This window comes from Anguilla anguilla, chromosome 4 (genome assembly GCF_013347855.1).
Source record: "Anguilla anguilla isolate fAngAng1 chromosome 4, fAngAng1.pri, whole genome shotgun sequence".
In the NCBI taxonomy this organism is placed as follows: domain Eukaryota; kingdom Metazoa; phylum Chordata; class Actinopteri; order Anguilliformes; family Anguillidae; genus Anguilla; species Anguilla anguilla.
Window position 1 is genome coordinate 39,752,683 of NC_049204.1, and position 22,163 is coordinate 39,774,845.

General features: G+C 41.5%; 1 protein-coding gene across 9 annotated transcripts in view; it reads right to left on the minus strand.

Annotated features, from left to right (window-relative positions):
- The window catches only part of LOC118225261 (TRAF2 and NCK-interacting protein kinase-like), a 130,516-nt gene that overhangs the window by 71,361 nt on the left and 36,992 nt on the right, over positions 1-22,163 (minus strand). For all 9 annotated transcript variants that reach the window (XM_035413424.1, XM_035413415.1, XM_035413423.1 and 6 more), the window contains exons 3-4: positions 3,253-3,309; positions 702-827 (exon numbers count right to left, since the gene is read on the minus strand). In XM_035413424.1, the coding sequence (XP_035269315.1) occupies positions 702-827; positions 3,253-3,309 (183 nt within the window). The remainder of the gene's footprint in view (positions 1-701; positions 828-3,252; positions 3,310-22,163) is intronic.

Genomic DNA, 22,163 nt, shown 5'->3' on the forward strand with positions numbered 1-22,163 from the left:
AGTCCCATCTCCATTCAACTCCCTAAATGCACAGGTGTGGAATGATCTTTAATACATATTCCAGCTCTAACAGGTGTGTAGGGATCTCTAACACACATTCTTGGTCTAACAACACTGCAGTGATCTCGAATACCCACACTGGATAGATGTGGTCCACAGCTAGGTATGAACTGCAGTTGTAAATGCCTACTAAAGTGATGCCAATCCAACAGATGTCGACACTAGTATCATACAATGCTCAATAAAACATCCTTTGAAAAGATTTTTGCAAAAGTGGTCCTCCTGAATTTCGCCACATTGATACACAGAATTTAGCCAAACTGTGCTTGTGTGCTGAGACCATAGTGCAGCAGTAAGCTGATGAGGCTATAGGTTCCTCTCCCACTAAGCTTTTTAAAGTTTTTATGTGCACAGTAAAATCTCCAGTGTTAATTCAACTCCAACGGTGATAATCCAACTCTAGCAGATAACATTGGGTCCCTCGATAGGGGGACCCAATGCTATCTGATAGAGTTCAATTAACACTGTTAATTGAAAAAGCTTACTGGGAGAGGAACCAATAGTTTCATCAGCTGATTGCTGCACTAGAGTCTTAGCACACAAGCACTGGGCACACATCCTGTGTCAGGCAGCTTTACAGAAAGGAATATAGGACAGGTTCAGACCGTGTAAGAGAAGACACGCCAAAGCGGAGCACTCACCCAGAGCTGGTCATCAATTCCTGGTGGGTTTTTCTTGATGAAGGCGCCATAGTACGTGGCAATGTTGCGGTGGTGCGAGTACTTCTTCAGCATGTTAATCTCCTGCTTAATCTCCTCCTCTTCATCCTGGAGTAATGAAGAGAAGATACTAACTTGACAGGGAAAGAATTTAAGTGAGCTACAGCAAATAGTAGCCATGCTACTGAAGCACACCACTTGGGATTTGAACCTGAAACCTTACGTAAGTTGCCTGGATGCCTTCTGTGCCCCCAGTAACAAAAGCTGGAATATCGCAAGCAATTCGTTTTTTTTTTTTTTTTTTTTGATGGCCTAGCACCAATGTACATACTACTTCAGCAAATCTTCCTTGCCTTGACAAGAACACCACACTGGTCTCGACCCATCCTTCAATTTAACAATTTACACTAAATAAGAAAATTAAAAATGAATCAGATATCTTACAAAAAGTAACTGCTTGTGTGCAAACTGCACATGTATGCCTGCATGTGCACCCGTATGTGAAACACAGGTAAGGACAGAGGGAGTGAGAAAGGGAGAGAGCGAGGGAAACAGAAGGAGTCAGAGGAACAGAGAGAAGAAGAGAGGGATAGAGAGAGAAACAGATAAACTGGGATAAATTGTGACTATAGGAAAGTGAGAATTATTGAACCCTAAAATAGGCCGAGCTACCATGTGCCATCAATGACCCACAATTCTGAACCACCTTACTTCTTACTTTCAGTTTCACAAACTTTTATTTTCTGAACAAAAGGAGTGCAATAATGTAAAATACCACACTTGATGATCGCTCTAGAATGGATCGCTTTTCCCGCACTGGTTGAACTGTTCCCAATATGTGACCTGGGTATCTCCCAGAGTAAATGAAAAGCCAACTGAATCACAAATTTATTAGCAATACCAGTCATCAACCTAACTTATCTTACGTGACAAGCCAGCCTGCTAAGCTAATTGCTACCACAACTGTAAATACACACCTTTAATAAACAAACAAACAGCATTTTGGGGAGAGAGTCTGAAGGGTATAAATGTAAAAAACTTTCTTTACACAAGGACATCATAACAGATAAATAACAGTTTTGGGGGTGCATGAAATGGTTCCCTTTACCGATGTATGAACGTCACATTTAAAAACTGAATATGGTGAGGTATTTCAGGTATTTTAATGAGGTAAGACGTTTGAGTTGGACTTCAGAGGCTGGTGGGCAAATTGAATATAATCAGTCAGTATCAATGTTATGGCTTTGAGCTACAAAGTCTGGTTGGGCCACCATCATCCACATCAGTGGTGTTTTTAGTGCCACTTAAATTTCCTTCTCTGAACTTTATATTTAGTATTTTTCTTTGACCATGATATTTTCAATTTTCACTTAATCATGGGGAAGCGTGCAGTTGAACTTTTATACAGACGACGTGAAAAACAATGCAGAGTCAGCATTGGCCAGAATACCATTTAAGCCGAAAGAGCAGACCATGGGGTGGATGATTCACCCACCTCCTGTGGTGGATTTACTGGGACTTAGCTAATCCCCGCATATGCCTGCGCACTTCATTTTGTTTTGTGCAAACATTTCTAAATTTCAACATTCGCTATCTACTTAGCCATAAATTTTTTTTTAACCTGGTGTCCAATGTGGGGTTGAACATGTCTATTCCCCTTCCTAATTTGGAATATCCAATTTAGTATATGTAGCTGCATTTATTTGGGATCTTCACTGCCGATTAATGACAGTGACGACATCCGCGGTTTTCCTCCAAAACACGATGTGTCACCAGCCTGCTTCTCTTCACACTGCGGCCTGCAGCCAAACTTGCATAGTGTTGAGTCACAGGAAGACATCTCATACGCTGCTTTTGGCATGCAGTCAATGGGCACCCATTCAACCATCGGGGGTGGCTAGAGTGCGATGAAACACGGACCCCTAACCGACCAAACCCTACCATACCCTGAAAGATGCAATTGCGCATCACTCATTGGGGCTGCCAGCCACATTTGGCACAGCTGCAGTCCAAATGAGTCCATAGTCCGAGAGCTTGGGGCTCATCCATACACCACGAGGTGATGCCTGTACTGAATGAGCCACCTAGCAGCCCATGCTACAGAACCTAAGGTTAGGAAAATAGGGGTTGGGTCATAACACTAACTATAATGCAGGCACACACGCTTTACAGCAGTGCAAGTGATTTTTGTGTAAGATTAAAGACACTATGTCAAAACAAACATATGGATATAACCAATAGTGAAACTCTGCTTTCACCCTGGGACAGACTGGTGACCTATCCGGGGCGTATCCCTGCCTCTCGCCCAATGCACTCTGGGATAGGGTCCAGCACCCCCCGCGACCTTGACCAGGATAAGCGGATATAGATAATGAATAGATGGATGGATGGATGGATGGACGGACACCCTGCTTGCTTTTGTTCTTGCCCAGTCTCTTGACTTATAGCTATAGTTTCAATAAATATAATCATAAAACATTTTTTAGGACACAATGCCCCTCCCTACTACTGCTTCCCTCATGAACAGCCTTACCCCAGTGACGTCCATGACTTTGATGGCGGCGAGCTGGCCCGTCTTGACATGACGACCCTGCAGTGAGAGAGGAGAAGAGAGGTCACGTTATGAAAAGCATCCATTCGCACCTCAGAAAGAGACAACAAATAAAAGAGTGTAGTTCAACAAAGCTCCCGTTCCTGACATGGTAAAATAGGTCATCCATCCCACGCAACACCATACGCATACTGGGGACTAAACAGTTTAATAAACATTCCTGCTAATGACACAAGAAATACAAATCTTCACTTGTTAGCTGTATTTGTGTTTGTTTGTACAACAAGGACCAAAAAGCTTGTTTAGAGTGGTTGGGAAATACGAGGAAATTAAACAACCCACAAAAATGCTTAAAGTTCAGAAGCCCACAAATGTGGTGGGCTAGCACAGCGTAATGACAAACTGAAGAGTTGTTCTGTAGAAACACCATTAATCTGCAAGCTGCTTTTACTTAAGTTGCAAATAAAACTTGATTAACTCAAAACACTGTACCAGACCCTGATAACTTTGTCTAGTCATTACGACATGACCGACACATCACCAGTCGGCAGTTTCCCCCTTCTTTCAGCTTGTTTAAAAAAAGGGAATTTGAAATTATTTGGAGGATGTTTAAGGTTTCTGGTGAAATAAATTAATGAATTAAAAACCGTTCCTGGAATGACTGAACGGGGCCCAGATGCCACTGCGTGGCTGATGGTGCTAGCATTTGGATGACGCAATGCCGCATGGTGTCAGCCGAGATCAGACTGGCTGGTCATCAGAGAGCAGCTGGAGCCCAGCCAGAGCCACACCACACAGAACCTCCTCCCACCCACACTAGAGCATCAGATCTCAGGGCTCTGTGCTGACTACTGCTAGTTTACGGAGGAAGTTGTCTGGATAATTCCAATAAAAATTTTGATTCCCATGCTAACTAGTTATAGGGCCCCAAACAACCAGCCCGACTTGTATTCCAGTAAGTGTGCAAGTTTCCTTCTTTGCACATCACCATGGCCATTTTTACAAATTGAAGTTAAACTACCAAAAGTACCAATTCCCAGAACGATCTAAGAATGTCCCAAAACTGAGAATGTCAGAACTACAAAAGTTCAGAACTCAAAGCCCAGAGCTCAGAAATAGAACTCAAAACTCAGAACTCAAGGCATTATGTATAGGCTGGGTTCTAGTTATGGTGCATAGCAAGTAAGCATCCTGTTGCCATACTGTCACAAGGGCAAGAATGCAAAAAAACAAGCACATACTATAACCACTGGACGTGTACTTCCACACTTGATACAGAGATGATACAGAATTTTGAGCGTGCAACAATGCACACTTATACTTGCAGCCATCATTCAGTTATCTGAATAACCTCCCCCAAAGCCATGGAGAAATTTGTGGATTTTTTCCCCCCGTGTAACGCTTACAAAAATAATGCTAATGTTGAAAGCAAGCTAGTAAGCTTAATTATGTTAATTTTCATGATGTATTTCTGATGTATATCATTAAATTACAAAATGCTGAATTGTGCATTAAGTGACAGCGGTCAAAACATGTGAGTTATTATAGCTAATGCTAGCTAATGATTCAATGTAGACAAAAACGCATCAACTGCAATTAGATAACTATTTCTAACAAAGTAGCCATTTCACTTGGCCCAGTCAAGAAGCACTTATTTAAATTAATACTAGCAACCAAACAATAAGTAGGCTATTTCTGCTAGTGCAGTACTTTTGTTGTTCTGGTAAAGTCAAAGGAATATTGTATGTATAAAGGATTTTACATAAAAAGGTAAACTGTGCAAGACAGTCTGGATAAAATGCTTCTTGAAATGAATGTAATGTAAATAAAGGGAGTGGTGTTCTCTTGTGATTCCTGTTCACGACTGTACCAGTTCTTGATGAGACAGGTCGAGAGATCACGGGCCATTGTGAACAAGGCCAATCACCTTAGTGTCAGGGCGAGAAGTCAGAAACCCCTCAGTCTCATCATATGAACTGCAGCAGAACCTTGTGTATTACCAACACAAACTGAGCTACAGCATGAGCAAAGTCACTTCATCTCACAACCAGGCAAAAGTAGAGACTGGGCCGTCTTCAGACTACATGAAACATATGATATTATAGGGTCAGGTCAACAAAGCTCTTTTGAGTTTGAACTTGAATTTGAAAAGGACATTTTCAATGAGGGAGTGGGAGAGGGTGCGAGGGGTGAGGAAAAAGTAAGAAAGGTACAGAAAGCAATCACAGGCAGGGAGAACAGACAGAGAGAGAGAGAGAAAGAGCAGAATTCTTCACTGAGGATCGTGGAGTGAGACAGGGCTGCAGAGTCCAACATTATTTCATATTTTACATTAATAAACTGGCCACAATGTTGGAACAATCTGCCGCTCCTGGACTCACTCTACATGATACCAAAATTACATTTTTTTGTATGCAGATGACTTGGTTCTGCTGTCGCCCACAGAACAAGGGCAACAGCAGAACTTGGCTGTCTTAGAAAAATTCTGCCAGTCCTGGGCCCTGGCAGTAAATTTTAAAAAGACCAAAATAATGATTTTCCAAAAAAAAAAAAAGGCCAGGTCTCAGAGAAGCAGATACAGTTTCACCTTCTGTAACACAATACTGGAACACACCACAAATTACACCTATCTTGTTCTGAAAATCAATGCATCGGGGAGCTTTAACATAGCAGTGAATGTTCTAAAAGACAAAACCAAAAGGGAATTTTATGCCATTAAAAGAAAATTTTAAATTTCAATACCAATAAGAATATGGTTAAAAATAATTGACAGCGCATTACAGCCGATTGTGCTATATGAAAGTGAGGTATGGGGCCCACTTATACCCACTTAATATAATGTGTATATATTAGTTTGCAGGTTGTATAGTTGATTTTAATTTATTAATTAAAAAATATATATATTATTATTATCATTTTTAGTTTATTTATCAATTTTCTTTTATTACTGTTGTTCTTTGTAACACTTGCTTTGGCAACACTGTGCATGTCATGCCAATAAAGCACCTTGAAATTCAAAAAGAAAGAGAAAGAGAGAGAGAGAGAGAGAGAGAGGTGGGGGGGTCACTGGCATTAGTCACATTAGGCAGGCCACCACTTCCTCCAGTATAAAGCGCAGTGTCACTATCACATGGAACCATGTGACAAGATAGGTCAGAGGCCCCAGAAACACTGCGGTCACATTTATGCACCAGTCAGACCTGAACATTTGTGCCGTTTCTGCATTTGTGCCGTTTCTGCATTTCAAATGTCACACCATGCCACCACTTCCACACCCCTTACTCGGCCCCTACAATACGCAACATCTTGCTTTAATGCCCTCACACGCAGGAACAGGCTGGAACACTCTTCTGCCAATGAAGGGGTCAATGCCTCTGCACTGAAAGCACTCAGGGTAATGGGAACTCACTGACCCTTGGTGCCAGTCTCATGCCTCAAACAGAAACTCCCTTCACACCAGCCGCTGACCAGGCGTGGGTCTCCTGGCGGGCCAAGAACTGTGACAATGCACAAACCAAACACTTTATCACAACGGGGACAGTGACAGAAGGTGCTCAGCACCAAAAATTTCCTCAAGTGTATGAAGATAATGATGAAAATCATGACTGTCATCATTTTTGATTGTTTGATCATAATCATGTGATGATCACTTCAGAGGAAACCAGCATGGTCCATGGGGGGTTAAGGATTAGTCAACACCCAGGGCGCTGCCCCAACACTTCTACTGCCAATGCAAATACGACAGCCCTGGACACTTTTGTCAGTGGCTAATGTTGGAGAAACCACACTGCTTAGTGGGAGGATCAACAAAACGGCCAATGGATAGTGGGTCTGAAGGTTCGGTCCAAAACATTTCCTCAGAAACAAATCTTTTCATACATGACACAAAGGGGGATTGGTGATTGGCTAACCCCTATTCCCCAGCAGCACCCATTCAGACAAGAACATCATCTCAAAGCCCTGCACTAGGAGCAGACTGCACCCAATGCAGACTCCATTATGCCGCTAACAGCAGCGCACTGAGAGGGGAAGATTAATGGCATGTCAGACGGAGTCCCTGTACAACATATGATACTGCCCACCCCTTAACCCCCATACAGAGAGTACAGACATCACTACCCATTGGTAACATATACAAGGGATCCCACCAGACTTCAGGTGTTTTTCTCCTTTAAAGAAGGCACTTTTTATGTTCTTCTCTGGGACGTTCAAACGTACAGATAACACTAAGAACTTACTCAACCATTAATATATTTACAGAAGCAATTTACATTAATTCTCTCAAATGGTAAATACATCATAAATACCCCAAACTTGGCTTAAACCCTGAACCTGACTACAGGTGTTGTTCCCTCACCACACTGTGGGCGTAAGACACTGTATTAGACACGTCTGACAAAATCCAGAATTCACTAAAATATAAGTGCACTGGAGCCTATTATGTACACCATTACAGGCCACGGTGACAACACTGAGCTCAGTGTAACATGGCTAGAGAACTACAAGTAGGCAAGAGACAACTGATGCATTCCAAATAGTCAATCAATCAATCAATCAAGTGTTTCTAAACAAGCATCTCTAGTAAGTGCCCACAGCCTCATATCTTATTTTCTCAGAAATAATTGATGAAAAGTGAAGTGTAATGACACGACACCTGAAGTGGAAAAAACATTCCCAGAATCATGCTAAATGAGATGAAAAATGAGATAGCAGCATTCTGGATTGTGAACCGACATTTCTTAAAGCAACACGTTCTACATGTTAACAATACACAGGACATTTACACTCAGGACAAGTATCTTTACACACTGTAGACCATGGATATGTAAATCTGCCCCTCGAATCCAAATCCAGCCCTGGTGTTCTTTTCTCCCATGTAATTAACTAAACAATAAAAGATACTGAATGGCCAGAATGTCTTCATCACCAGACTCCCAAGTAAAGGGATGCTGGAAAACCAGGATTTCCCAGCCATTGAGGACCGTGATTTGAGTAACAGTGCTGCGGTCTAATGCCTTCAAAAATAAAATGCCTTTAAAGAACTCCTCCAGATGCATTTTTATCTTTAAAAAATTCTATATTGAATAATCATTTTCTTATGGTTGCTCCATGAGAAATGTTCAATAAACTACCGAAAACTGGCTAAGTAGTATCTCTACACTTTTACCCTCTTTGAGAATGGCAGAATCTATGAATATGCAAAATGCTGCTGTGGTCCTGGGCTATATAGCATCCAGATTCAAAATCTATTTCTTTGTGAAACCCATTAACTTCTGAATGAGGTTCTAGAAGCAGTCATGAAGGAACAAAGTTTGTACCTCGAGATTGCATCCCAGAACTGCGCACTCCGCCATGTTCAATGCCAACTATCACAATAATGCCACTAACTTGTCAGCTTTCTGTGGATTGAGGATTTAGGTTACCACACTGCTCTCCTGTAATATGCATATCTTTGCACAGTGGATCAAGATAGGTTCAACATATTTGTGATGTCGCAAATTTTGCGTGTACATGCACATTTCCTATTCAGATTTCAGGGATGTAGGGAGAAGCTCTCAATCTATAGTGGAAGAATACGAGAAAGGTGCTTTGGTGTTCTACACAAAATCTATCTGTAAATTGAACGACATGCTTCCAAGAGGAGTTGACCATTGAAAAAGCATGTTTTTGAATGGAGGGGGTCTTTAAGGTAATTTGCATTAGCATTACCATAATGACCAATCACACTAATATTCAGGCCTTGTCCTTTTGCACTGCATAAAGCTTGCTGTACAGCCCAGCGCCACTGTGCAATTCATCCTTACTATAACTGGGCAGTATGAACTCACTAACTGTAAAGTTCAAAATTACTGTAACCATGGAGCCAAAATTTACAGAACTTGTGCAGTCCTACCAGTCGGTAACTGTGTAGCCTAATTCAAACTTGTCTTCCACAATAACATGCCTGCCCAGTGTACACTAATAACTAGGCTATGTTTGAGCTTACTTATAGCTGGCACAACCAACCCCTGAAGCCAAAATCCTGAAATATAACTTTTTTGACAGCAATATACTGTTTCAATTATTGTCACATTCTTGTCTTCAGCAGCACTCATTTTTTTGAGGGATGACTTCTTTCCTCTTATATTCATTCTAGATAATTCTGTGGAAAAGAAGAGTTACAAATCCAGATAATGAAAGCTGTATTTTTCAGCTCTAAGGATAAGTTTAAATAGTCCAATCAGTTTAATAGATTAAATATTAATATTCTTTGTATATAGTAGGTACAGCGCACATACTATATATAGCCTAGATTCCTGTGATCTGCCTATGAAGTAGGCCTACTGAACCTGTTTCAAATGTGTCACAAGGACATGGAAAATGTTCACCCAAATGTTTGTTATATCTAAAATCTAACAAAATAATCGTAATATTTTTTCTCCATACCATCCAGCCCCAGTTGCTATCACAGATTAACGTTACTGTCAAGTTGCGTTACCGTCACAAGCTTTGTGTATTAGCTTGTATGCATACAAGTCGTTCACTCGCAAAGCAGTGTGTGTCTGCAGGGTGCACACCTCCAGGTCATGTGCAAGTAACAAAGCAATTCATCATATCGGCAAAGAAGATCAGTCACAGGAGGCGTACGACAGCAGAGGAGGAAAAAATAATGAAAACAAAATGAGTAACGATAATGATATCAGCAACAACGGCAATAGAATGGATGGTAATGACAGCGGTGGCAGTAACTAATACCCTTCAGGGAGGACGCGAGCCCAGTTGCTCACATGATGTCACTGGGGTTCTGTCACGCTGCCGCATGCATGGCGCGTGTCACATGTCAATACAGCCTTCTGGGCAGGTTTATGGAAAGCTTCCGCAGGTGGCTCTAAGTGGAATTATATGTCCAAGGAGGGGCATCATTGTCTTGGCCACACTTCATAATGGCTTTGCAAATATGACAATATTTGCTAATATAAAGCTTCATCAGCAAGAACAAACAGGACCATGAGGTTACATTATTCAAAGGAAAGACTGATTTCTTTCTTTTTTTTTTACTTCTGAACATCATTTTTTTTAGAATGTGCTTTTCTCCAGGGCACAGCCAATGAACAGCACTGAATCCTCCATAGACATGGAACGTTTGGCAACAGTTCAGCTTATTGGCTTCACAGACACAAATATGGGTTGGATGACTGACCCCTCAATGATGTGAATCAATCACAATGCCTGCCCATGGCGGGGTTTATGAAGCATCACTCTCACATCACTGGCTGTAAGACCATGGGGTAAAACTCATGGAGCAGGGGGCTCCTCACTGAAAATACACTCCAGTGCCAGAGGCAGCAGCGCTCACCCCAAGCTCCTACCACAGATGACCCACAGAATTCAAGTTGGCCAACTGCAAAATTTAATTTTCAAGGGTTCATTTGTTGCAGATGGAGTGCATGTAATTATTATACCTGTCCAGGGACCACTGTTACCTTTAAGCTAAATCCGGTGCGATACATCAGATTTCCTCGTTAGGAATTTTATGTTATAAAAGGCACACCGTCCCTGACAACTAAATGACATAAACTAAAGTTCAGAAGAGAAAGGCAGGGAGAGAGGGGAAGAATGAAAAAAAAAAACTTTCAACTTTTCTTCCAAACAACATTAAAGTGGCAACATTTTCCATAGAACAAAAGCCAAAAAAAAAAAAAAAAAAAACAGAGGACAGGTTTTCATTTTACCACAGTGCTGAAAGCAGAGAGAATTATGGGGATGTTACTGAGGGTGACAGTTTGTCACAGAGAGAATGCAGGAGGGCCTGTTTCAATAAAGCAGTGCAGAGCAACTGGGAGCGCCCAACCAAAACATGACTGCAGACCACCAAATAGCTCCTGGCTCAATATTTACTTCCTACAAAAAAATATAATGAAGAGACTAGTGTATGTGCGTGTGCATATGTATAAAAGAGAAAGGGTGAGTTTGTGTACTGTATGTGCATTGAATATGTGAATGGCTATGTATACAACAAAACAATGTACTTGTATTATTATTATTATTATTATTATTATTATTATTATTAAATTATATTATTGAGAAGTAGGCTACTATTTTCCCCACATAAATACATAATTATTGGCACCCCAAAAATTATTTTTAATAAAACTACACAAAGTTAAATAAAAAATAAATTTTAAAGACGTTTATCTTATTCGGAAGGAACTGCATTGTGCCCTTCCATCCCCTTCCTGTTCCAGTAGGGCATAAGAATGAGGTGACACACATGTAAAATCCCCGAGTCATCCACCATCACGGGGAAAGCTAAACAACTGTCAAGTCACGAGAAAGATGGTTTCTGGCCTGCACATATCAGATAATGGCTATAAAAGCATAAATGGTTAAATAAACCACTAGGCACTGTGAGAGCAATAATAAAAAAGTTTCAATTATCTGGAACAGTTACAGACTTGCCAGGAAGAGGATGCAAGAGCACGTTGACTCCAAGCCCAGTGAGGGAGGCAAAGAAGAACCCAAGGAACACGATTCAAGAATTCAAAGCACTTTGGGGTCACCCAGTCTGAGAATCAATCATAAAAAGACACCTCCATACCACCATGCTCTTTGGAAGGGTTGCACAAAAGAAAGGCCTTTTTGAGAGCAACAAACAAATCCAAGCATTCAGACTTCGCCAACCATCACTGAAACTAGTACAATTGGGTGCTATGGTCAGTAGATTAAAATGTAACTTTTTGGCCATGTACACTGTCAGCACGCTTGGTGTCAAAAGGGGGCTGCATACAAGAAAAGCACCTCATAACTGCCATAAAATTTGCTGGTGGATCATTTTTTGGGGGATGTTTTGCTTCCGGTGGTCGAGGGGCTCTTGTTAAGATCTATGACATAATGAATTACATCAAGTACCAGGACATTTAGCCAAAAATCTGCCAGCAGGCTGAGAGTTCTCCATAGGTCAACCATCCAGCCAGAAAATCACCTTAAAAAAAAAAAAAAAAATTCATCATTTGAAAAATGTGTAATTTATTCACTCCCGTTTTCATATACCATAAGCCTTTCCTTTGCAAGGATACCACCAAAACTCATTTTACATCTTGTGCAATTTGCTTCGGAAAACCAAATACTGTCAAAGTCCGTCATGCTGTCAATAATTTCAAAAATTCCATGATACGTATTCGTATTGCCCAGAGCCACTGGGGATACATGTGAGTGTAAGCATGCATTTGCGGGCATGTGCATGACAGAAAAAAACCTGAATGCAGACACAGCCATTCCCAGTCACGCACAGTAATGAGGGAATTTGACAGCAGGCAGGAAAGAGGAAAGACGAGTGGCAGGCAGTGACAGACGACAGACATTCTGCTTTAATAAGAGGACGAAAGGCCGCGTGCTTTGCAGTGCGCCGTACGGAGACTGACGAGCAAGGCGCTTTAATAAGAGGACGGATCGATCCGCGTTGCAGCGGGGTCCGTACGGCAACAGAGCGGTTTGCCGCATTAAGACGAAGATGAATGAATCCACATTTTAGCAGGCCCGTACGGGGGGATGTGATGCACCCGCCACTCTTCGTGCCACGTGCCCTCCAGCGCTGACGTACATTGAGAGATCTGTCACCGCGCGCGGCACATCTGCCACCTGAGCTCCTAACAAAGCGCGTTCGTTAAAGGAGGGAGGTGTGTTTCATTAGCAAAGGGACAGCAGGCTCCAGCACCACCTCCGGGTCCACCAGCGAGTGGGGGCAGGTGAGACTGAACAGCCCCAGAGCGCCCTGTACCGCTACCACCTGCGCGACACTAAGCCCAGAGCGCTCGCAAACACGTGCCTAAAAACATGCGTGCTCACAAACACGCACACTTGCACACGTGTAATTGCAAATATATGCAGTCAGGGCTCATCAGCGCGGCCATTTTAGGAGCATTTGCTCCTGAAAACCTGACGCACACTAACTGGAAAAAATTTTTAGGAGCATGTGTGCAAATTGGGATGTATTAGTGTGAACCTACATGTTTTAACTTAGGAGGACATGCGCTCCTTGGAAAAAACATTAGTGTAGAGCCCTGTGCAGGTAGATGCACACTCTCACAAGCATTATGCGCACATAGACGCACACATTAAACCAATCAGACATACAGAGGTACAAACATACTGACTGCCTATTTGATATTGCAGAACACAGTGCATTTATCCATCCAGACACCACCGCCCACTTGGAACCCCATTCAGTGACACGCAAAGAGAATCCAGGCAAATAATTCACAGCCTATTATCCCCATAATCATACAGCCAGGCTAGTCTGGCAGGTGTGAATGCATCTGCATACAAGATTAACTGCACGGAGGGAGGGAGGGAATGAGATGAGCACAAAAAACAAAAACACACTTCCTGTAACCTAGCAACCAAAATGGCGAAGCCTACGTTGTCGCACGGAACAGGTGGAGAGGTGAAGCAGCGTCTGAGACTCACTCCCATCCCCACCAGGGCCCTTCGGTGTAGACGACGGAGGAGAGTCTTCCTTCTGGCGATCGCAGCGGTCTACACTACGGATGGGCAGCGGGAGAAGTCACAGCCAAAATATACCACTAAGAGGAAAAAAAGCCACTTTCCAGCTGCTACAGCAAACAAAGGATGTGAAAAAAGAGGACGAGGGAAAGAAATGTGACCACCCTAACACTGACCACTTGGGCCCTCTCAATAGTTTTACAACCATCTACTGTTTAATTTTTTGGTACAACTGGGATATTAGTGTAACAGTGAGCTGGTGTGAACTGTGGTGGGCCTGGATTATTGGAATGACATTAAATACTTCTGTTCATAATCCCTAGCCATGTTTAAATGTTAAAAGGGATAGTTTTAGGAGTTTCTTGATATTATTTCAGTTTTAATATATGTTTTGGATGGACTAGGCAATTATTGTGTGCAATGAAGGATATTTACAGAGGTTTCTGTTGAAAGTTGTGTAGCTCTATAGCTCTATAGCAGCTAGTGTAGTGATGTTTCCAGGGGCTGTACAAATAAGCATATTAATTTTATAGCATTTTTTCACAAATATAAGCACATAAAGATGTTATATTGTGTTGGTACATTTTTCCCTCTCAGTTAAGAAACAGCTTTTAACTCCCAGGACCAGAGAGGAGCGGTTTAGTTGCAGCTGGCTCCACCAAAGGGGAGTTACTGCCCTGCCTGTGTTGCTACATGCTTAATGCTAGCCAAGCGACTCACAAACTGAAATTTAAGCTATGAGTATGTACTATAACTATGAAACAGAAGAGAGTTTCAGCTACATTTGCAAAGCCTTAATCATCTATAGCCTGGCATTACAGATATGTTTCCTATAGGAAGCTGTCCCATTTTTTTCACTGAGCATAGTGGCTGTCTGAGTCATAGGCAATAGTTCCAACCGAAAATAAGATTAAATTCCTAGTGCACTAAGGACAAAGAACATCAAAGCAAAAAATAAATAAATAAATGGGTAAACTCCTTTAAGTATACAAACTGCCATCCTTCAGAAAAGTATGTGGAATTATGGAGTGATTATTTGTGTGTTTTGTGTGAAAGTGTAACTGTCTGTATGGGCACAAATGAGTGCATCCAGCTCAAGGGCACAACAGCAGGGAATCACAACCCTGCAGTCCAGGCTGTGCCACACTCCTGATACAAACAGTCTGCCATGTTAAACATCAACTGTCACAACAGTGTCACTAACTAGCTTTCTGTGCGCTAAGGTTTCAGCGTATCACATCGCTGTCCTGTAATTTAGGCCTACATTTTGCATAGTGGACCAAGACAGGTTTGACATTTGTGACATCACAAATTTTGCTCGTAAGTACACGTTTCCAACTCAGATTTCAGGGAAGTACGGAGATGCTCTTCGTATACGGGTAAAAGAATTAGAAAAGGGCACTTTGGTGAGTTCTGCACAAACATTCATCTGTATAGTGAAAATCATGCTTGCAAGAGGAGTCAACCATTACAAAAACATGTTTTTGAGCAGAGGGGGTCTTTAAATATTGCTGACTGTCGCTAAGGCAGGACGATATCGAAATTTTCAAATCATCTTACCATCATTGAAATATACCGTGGCATAAGATATGCCATTTCATTTATTATGCTATAAATTCTAAAATTAATTTTACACAAATTAGGCCAGGGCTACTTTAAGGGACCTCTAGGCTAGTGTCGATGTCAACAGGGTGACCAGATTCATCAAACGGCCTGTGCGCAGGTTAGCTTGCACAGCCAGTAATTTCATCTCACAACCTTCCTTTCTGTGTGGCTGTTTTTCATGAAACACACGCACACAGCTGACCTAACACTGGCAGATCCGCACACGTGAACCATGACTCAATGACAACTTTGAAAAATAACACCGTGGTATCAGTTTCATTTAAATATACAGGTTTCCTAGAAAAGCACCAAAGCCCAAAACAGTAAGTGGATCCACCAGCTTCACAAACTTTATGCATACTGTATAAACATCCTGCAATTCAAAAAACACTCATTTGTATGGAAGAGTGAAAAACATGCGGAGGTAAATCGGATTAAAATAGGTAGCACTGTAGTTTTCAGGTGCAGCGATATTTGAATGGAACTTGGCAAGGCCAAGCAATATTTGGTGAAGGAAATCTTGTTGCTTTTTCTTCCCTGTCAGTAATCGCAATCATCCTCTTGAGCCACCATCACAATCAGGCTGCAGCAAGAAGGCAGAAGCACAATCCTAGCACAAACATCACTGCTCTGAGGACTGCAACAGCAGCAGCCGTAGAGAAGCTAGCTGACATCTTCGGCTCCGAAGTCCCCCAAGCACCACAGCAGGGACGGAAGCCCACCAGACATTGAGACGATCAGATATAGGTATAAAATTAAAATGTGATACTCTTGCCGGCCGTTCAAGGTGTAAAGTTTTCCCGCAGCAACTGTCACACTTCAAACTGCGCCACAGCCCCCCCCCCCCCCCCCCCCCCCCCCGACACCATCACCTCAGAAGCAGTTTAATGAAGTGGGCTGTGGTGTGGGCGGACACTTGGGGGAAGGGGGAGCTCTGTGCATTTTCTCATTGTTTTTCGGCAGGTGTGTCCGGTCTGTCAGACAGGTTAGACACCACCAAGACTTTCTGTGAATACAACGGTGAGGCCGAGCACGTACATGGTGTATGTCATACACAGGGTTTATTTATTCAGGGTTTACCTATGTAATATGCATTCTGCTACAAGGTCATCTCAAGGAAACTGAATATATTACAATAATATTGAAATAAAATAATTTTGCATATTGCAATACTTCACAATTCTGAGTAAATCAAAACTGAAACCACAATTTTCAAGCTCAGTCTCGGTTTGTAGTTTACCTTTCTTAAATGTCATTTCTTTTTCAATTACATTTGAAATTTTTGGTGGGGCTGGTGAACACTAAACTAAAGTACTGAATTGATCCACTGCACAGTTTAACCTTCTAATAGAAGTACAGTAGCAGTATGTGGAATAACACTGAAAGCACAGCTGTAGATATAACCTATAGCTCTTGCCCACATTTTGCATTTCCTGTTCTAACTCTGAGGTTGCAGGATGAATTTTGATGTGAGACACTTCCGTTGTGCACTTGACCAAGGTACTTAACCTGAATTACTTCAGTAAATACCCCACTGTATAAACAGATTGCATGTAAAAGAATGTAAGCTGTCTAAGTCACTCTGGATTACTAGTGTGTGCTACGCGTTCTATAATTTAATGTACCGCAATTCAATATCTTATCATCCCCTTTTGGTGATTTGGCAAAATACCAACCTTCCGAATAAGTTAAGTAGGGCATTGCTTGCAAGCACAATTCAGTTAACCTTAAGAAAACACCTATTATTATAATGGCAGTGTTTAACTCACCAGTTTAACAGGACTGAATGTGAAGGTGTTGTTTCTTCGTGCGTATAGGTAAAAACTATAAAACTGAAACACTGGTTCAATGTCAGCATGGATACATGATGCCATTCATACGGGAATGGAAAGGTGCAAACATTGCACTCTGCACAGTACATCCTTTCGCTGAGATGCAAGTTGCTCATTGCAATTCCCAGTTAGCTAACTCTGTGCCTTTTCATCATTGCATAATTCATTGGCCAGAATTAAAGCAACTAGCTATTGATTACCTTTGGTAATATACAGACGCCATTACATTAAAATATGACTTCTAGTTACACATATTGAACTCGGGCACCACAAATTTTCTAGAGACATTAAGGGTAGGAACACCCATTCAGATTCTAATGTGGACTCTCTCCTCCTTTAACTTATCAGTGCCTTCAATATTGCCTGCATACGTCCACAAATATGAATCTAATCAGGCTCTATCTCAGTGGGTATTCTAGGACTATGAGCAGCATGCCTGTTGAAATCGGCAAAATGTGCAGAATTATATTCAGATATGCAAATTTCTATTCGACATCATCCAGCGACAAACGTGAAGCTCAGCAGCTACTTCCTGTGAGAGTTGGTAACACTGGCTTAATTTCTCTGAGATGTTCAATCATAACATCTGCAGAAGGGGACACTGTAGCAGCACTCAGCTGAAAAGGTCTACATTCTCTTTTTCTGAAAAAGAACATATCCACAAATGTTTGGTTAGTAACCAAACACACCAACACAACACAGTTCCTTCTCTGTATATCCTCAGAGAAGAATTTTTAATGACTGTTTAATTATTGTTTAGTTATCCTTTTGAGTGGTAAAACATTTGATTTTGTTACGACTCAAAAGAGTAGTTATTTCGATTTTTTCCATTCAAAAAAAAAAACCAAACCATATAGAGGTTGAACCATGGATTTGAAGAACCATTACACCCATAATACAAATAATTGCATCACTTTCAGATATTGCAATGTATTTTTTATCATCTTTATATGAAACAAACAGGGTTTTCTTATGTGATAACAGGTCTGTTATAGGGCCTGCATATGTAATAAAAGGTAAGGGTTTCTTTTTATTTCACTGTATCAATATATTTATTGATTTATTGCATTTAGATACTATTGATTTATACAAATTAAAATATAATGAAGAAATTCAGGTGCTCAAAGGTATAACGGCTGAGCTCTACCTAGGCGTGGTGCGTAAGCAGACGGGGCTTGTGACCTAACGGTCATAGGTTTGAGTCTAGACACGACCAAGCCTTTGTACTCTCGGCCAAGCAGCTCCAGGGCCCAATGCTTCAACTTTAATCACCACTGATACAGCAATACAGTGTGGTAAAGGGAGAAATGTAAAAATGGCTGTCTACACCAAGGCCAAGGAATCACCCCACATCAGCTTTGATTAATATCAGCTACAATGTTGATGTACATTTTGAAGCAAAACTGCAGGCTTTTCTCACTATATCAATGTCACCATAAGCAGTATGGATCACACACACATGCATTCACAGTTTCACACATACACACATACATATACTGAAAGGACTACTGGACCACTACTTACTGAAAGATTCCACATGCTCTTCTATTTTAATAAACAGGCATGGCATTCTTTACATATTACATACAAGCAAACAGAAGATAAATGAATGTAAATCAAACAGCAACTCTAATACAAGATAAGAGTATCTGGGGAGTGGGGACAAGACTCCCCCGACCCTGTTGTACACTGGGAGCCTCTCTGACCCCCCCCCCCTCCGATGATCATACCACCTAATCTTAACCAAGGAATGCTGCATTCCTTGCACAGTACACATTGTTGGAACTGCACAGCTAAAGCCTATATTACTGTCATTCCTATGATGCACCTCTCTACCATTCCTTAGCAAGGCCATTTTCATCTGTCAACTGACTTTCCACAATAAATATAATGAATTAAAATTAAAATCAAGGAAACACAAACACTGGAAGATCAACAAACACTCAACAGCAAAGTAACTATGAATGATGCAGGCCAATACTGCGCAAAATCAAACAGGTGGCCCTTGAAGCAGAAAGTACACGCAGGATCACAAGTTGCCAGCAAACCAGAGAAGCTTGCTGTGCCCATATCAGATGCGAACGTGACTAACAGCTTTCTACACTGACTCTGTTTTTAGCTCTTTAGGCTGCAAGCCGTCAGCCACACAGCAGACGCAGGCCTTGATGGGGTCTAGTTTAGAGAAAGACGCAGGGTTCTTCAGTGTGAGTGCTACATGCAGGTGTGGCTGGGCACAGCCCTGCTTCAAACCTCCAATGTTTAACGTGCAGCAATGACTGCACGTTAAACATTTCAAAAAACTGTCACAGCAAGTGTATTTACATTCACATTTAATGTTACAGTGACTAAGCTAACAGACCCCATTACCAAAGCATCTTACATGACCAGGGCCACAGATGGGGGGGGCAAGTTGGACATTTTTTTGTCCAGGGCCCAGGCCTGAGGGGGGCCCGGGGTAAAGGGTGTAACTATTGTCAGACATGTAGTTCAGTTTGGCCATTTTCAGCCATAGGAAGCTTCAAAGTGCTCAGCCAGTATAGCCTGGAGATAAGACGGAGCAGGAACTGGGGGGGTTAGGCTACTATCTGAAGCGTGAATGTGTATGTCTGTGTGTGTGTGTGTGTGTGTGTGTGTCAGAGAGGGTGTCCATGCGCCTGCCCCCTCCTCTCTTTTTTACCAGATAAATTATGCGGTTTTCTTTTGGTCAGTTAGTTAAGTTTGGGCAACTTGGAAAGAACAAGTTTCTAACAGTTGGAAATGTGCATCTGAGTCCTGCATTCTACTTTTCATCTCTAGTTCTTTTGGAGTGCCGGACATCAAACGAGGGTGTTAACAGTTAAAACTTCTGGGTTCTGAAAATTAAACATATTTCAATTAATCCTCACCTTGCTGACACTATTTAACTATTTTATTTTATATATTTTGTCCAGGGCCTGAGAATTCACAGCTGTGGCCCTGTAAATGACCATTATGACACAGTATGCAGCACACCATGAAATATCAAGCTGACCATAGTCAGTTACTACAGGTGTAGCTGCACAGAACCACAAAGCTAATTATCACTGCAGTATGATTGACACAGACAGATACACGATATATCCTATTATTTAAAAAATATTAAAAGCACAATAGTGTCACGAGAAAATCTTCCTCCTCCGATCCTGCACTGGATCTAGATGCTCTAGCTAGTTGTTTTAACTGGATTTGAAGGAACACTTTTAAAATTAAAAATGAATCTAAAACACACATACAAATTTAAACCTCACAAGTCCTGTAAACTGTTTCTAAATGTTGATTATTCATTGATGTGCCTGGGGTGAAGTTCCTCAATCAAGGCTTCATATAAACCAAGCAGAAATACGAACCTGCAACCCTGCCCCACACAAAGACAAATAACTTTATAAGATATATTTACAGTACATAATAAAACTGCAACCGATATTTATCCACTGCATTACACATTGCCCCTTTATAGTGAAGATTTAATCCTTTAAACTAAAATACTCAAAAGGTTTATTATTAATGAATAAATAAGTGCATGCAATAAAAAATGACTTCGCTCTGCATGCACTACTTGCCGTGTGACAGGCAAATAGATCAAAGGAGCGCACGCTCGTACGCTACCCACAGGCACAGTAGTGCAGGCCCTTTGACAGCCGTTGATGTGAAGCGAAGAAAACCTAAAGGTCACAGCATGTGCTCTCAGTTTCGCGATGATGACAGCATTTATTACTGCTGAAGCCTAACCATTTTTTCTGCAGGGAAACACAATACAAAATAATAACTCTGAAGTCCAAAAATAGCGGATGCTTTCGTTTTTCGGAAACGAGGACGAACTGTGCATTCAGCTACATTCACTGGGGGCTGGTCGTGTGTGACAACATGGCGGCGCTGTGGTGCAGCGTTTCGTTAAGTGTACCGGCCCCCCAGGGGGTCACAAATTCAAACCCGGACTTTGGCCCGAATTTGGCCAGACAACCTAATTAGCCTAAATCAGCTCATGGATATCATGGAAACATTTAAATGGGTCTTTGGCAGTGACAGACGGGGTTTGCAGGGGAAAGGAGAGAGACAGCAGCAACCCATCGGGTGTCGAGGATAAATTCAAGAATGTTACGTTCAAAATACCTTTTCACACACCTAACTACACGTGAGTCTCAGTATCAATGACGGCTACAGTGTAACGACGAGGTAAGGTAACATCCAAATTTCAACCACCTGAAAGCTTTTTGACAACGTTTGGGGGGGGAAAATACAGATGAGGCATGGTGAGGTGTCCCACTGCCAAATCTAATTTATACACAACAGCGCGACAAGCACCTGGTGATGGAGAGGTGGCATGATCCGAGGTGAACAAGGGAGTGCATTGGACATCATTATGAAAAGATGTAAGGAGAGAAATGAGTTAGTCACACTGAGAGAGTAGCAGGAAACCTTACCTGCCTGTATTAGCCTAAGCCTACATGCTTATTTCAATGTAGATATTGGTGTAAGAATTCCTTACAATTATTATTAATTTTATTCTTACAGCTTGATGTCATTTAGGCTATGCATTGAATTATTTGAATGTTTTATAAACCTCCTCTATAGATGAATTCGTGAATTAGATGAATTTGGTCATTTGAAACTATTTGACACATAAGCATGCAATGTCTTCTGATTTATTTGCCCATATGTCATTTTAAAAACTATTATAAAGAAAGTTGCTCTGTGATAAAATTGTGGCTACAGGTAGCAAATAACCTTGCAATGGACGTGGCTTTTAAGAGAAATGCTTATAGCCCAATCCCAAAAGGTTTGACATATGTTTATTAATGTTTATTCACATTCAGAGTCAAATCAAAACTCCATTCCTGCAGCATTGGCTCAATCAAAACTTAATGAAGGTGATATAGAGCTCCAACAAGAGAGCGGCAGAGAAAGAAATGAAGGAAGAGATAGAGAAAAATTAAGGCATGGGGTGAGGAAGAGAGA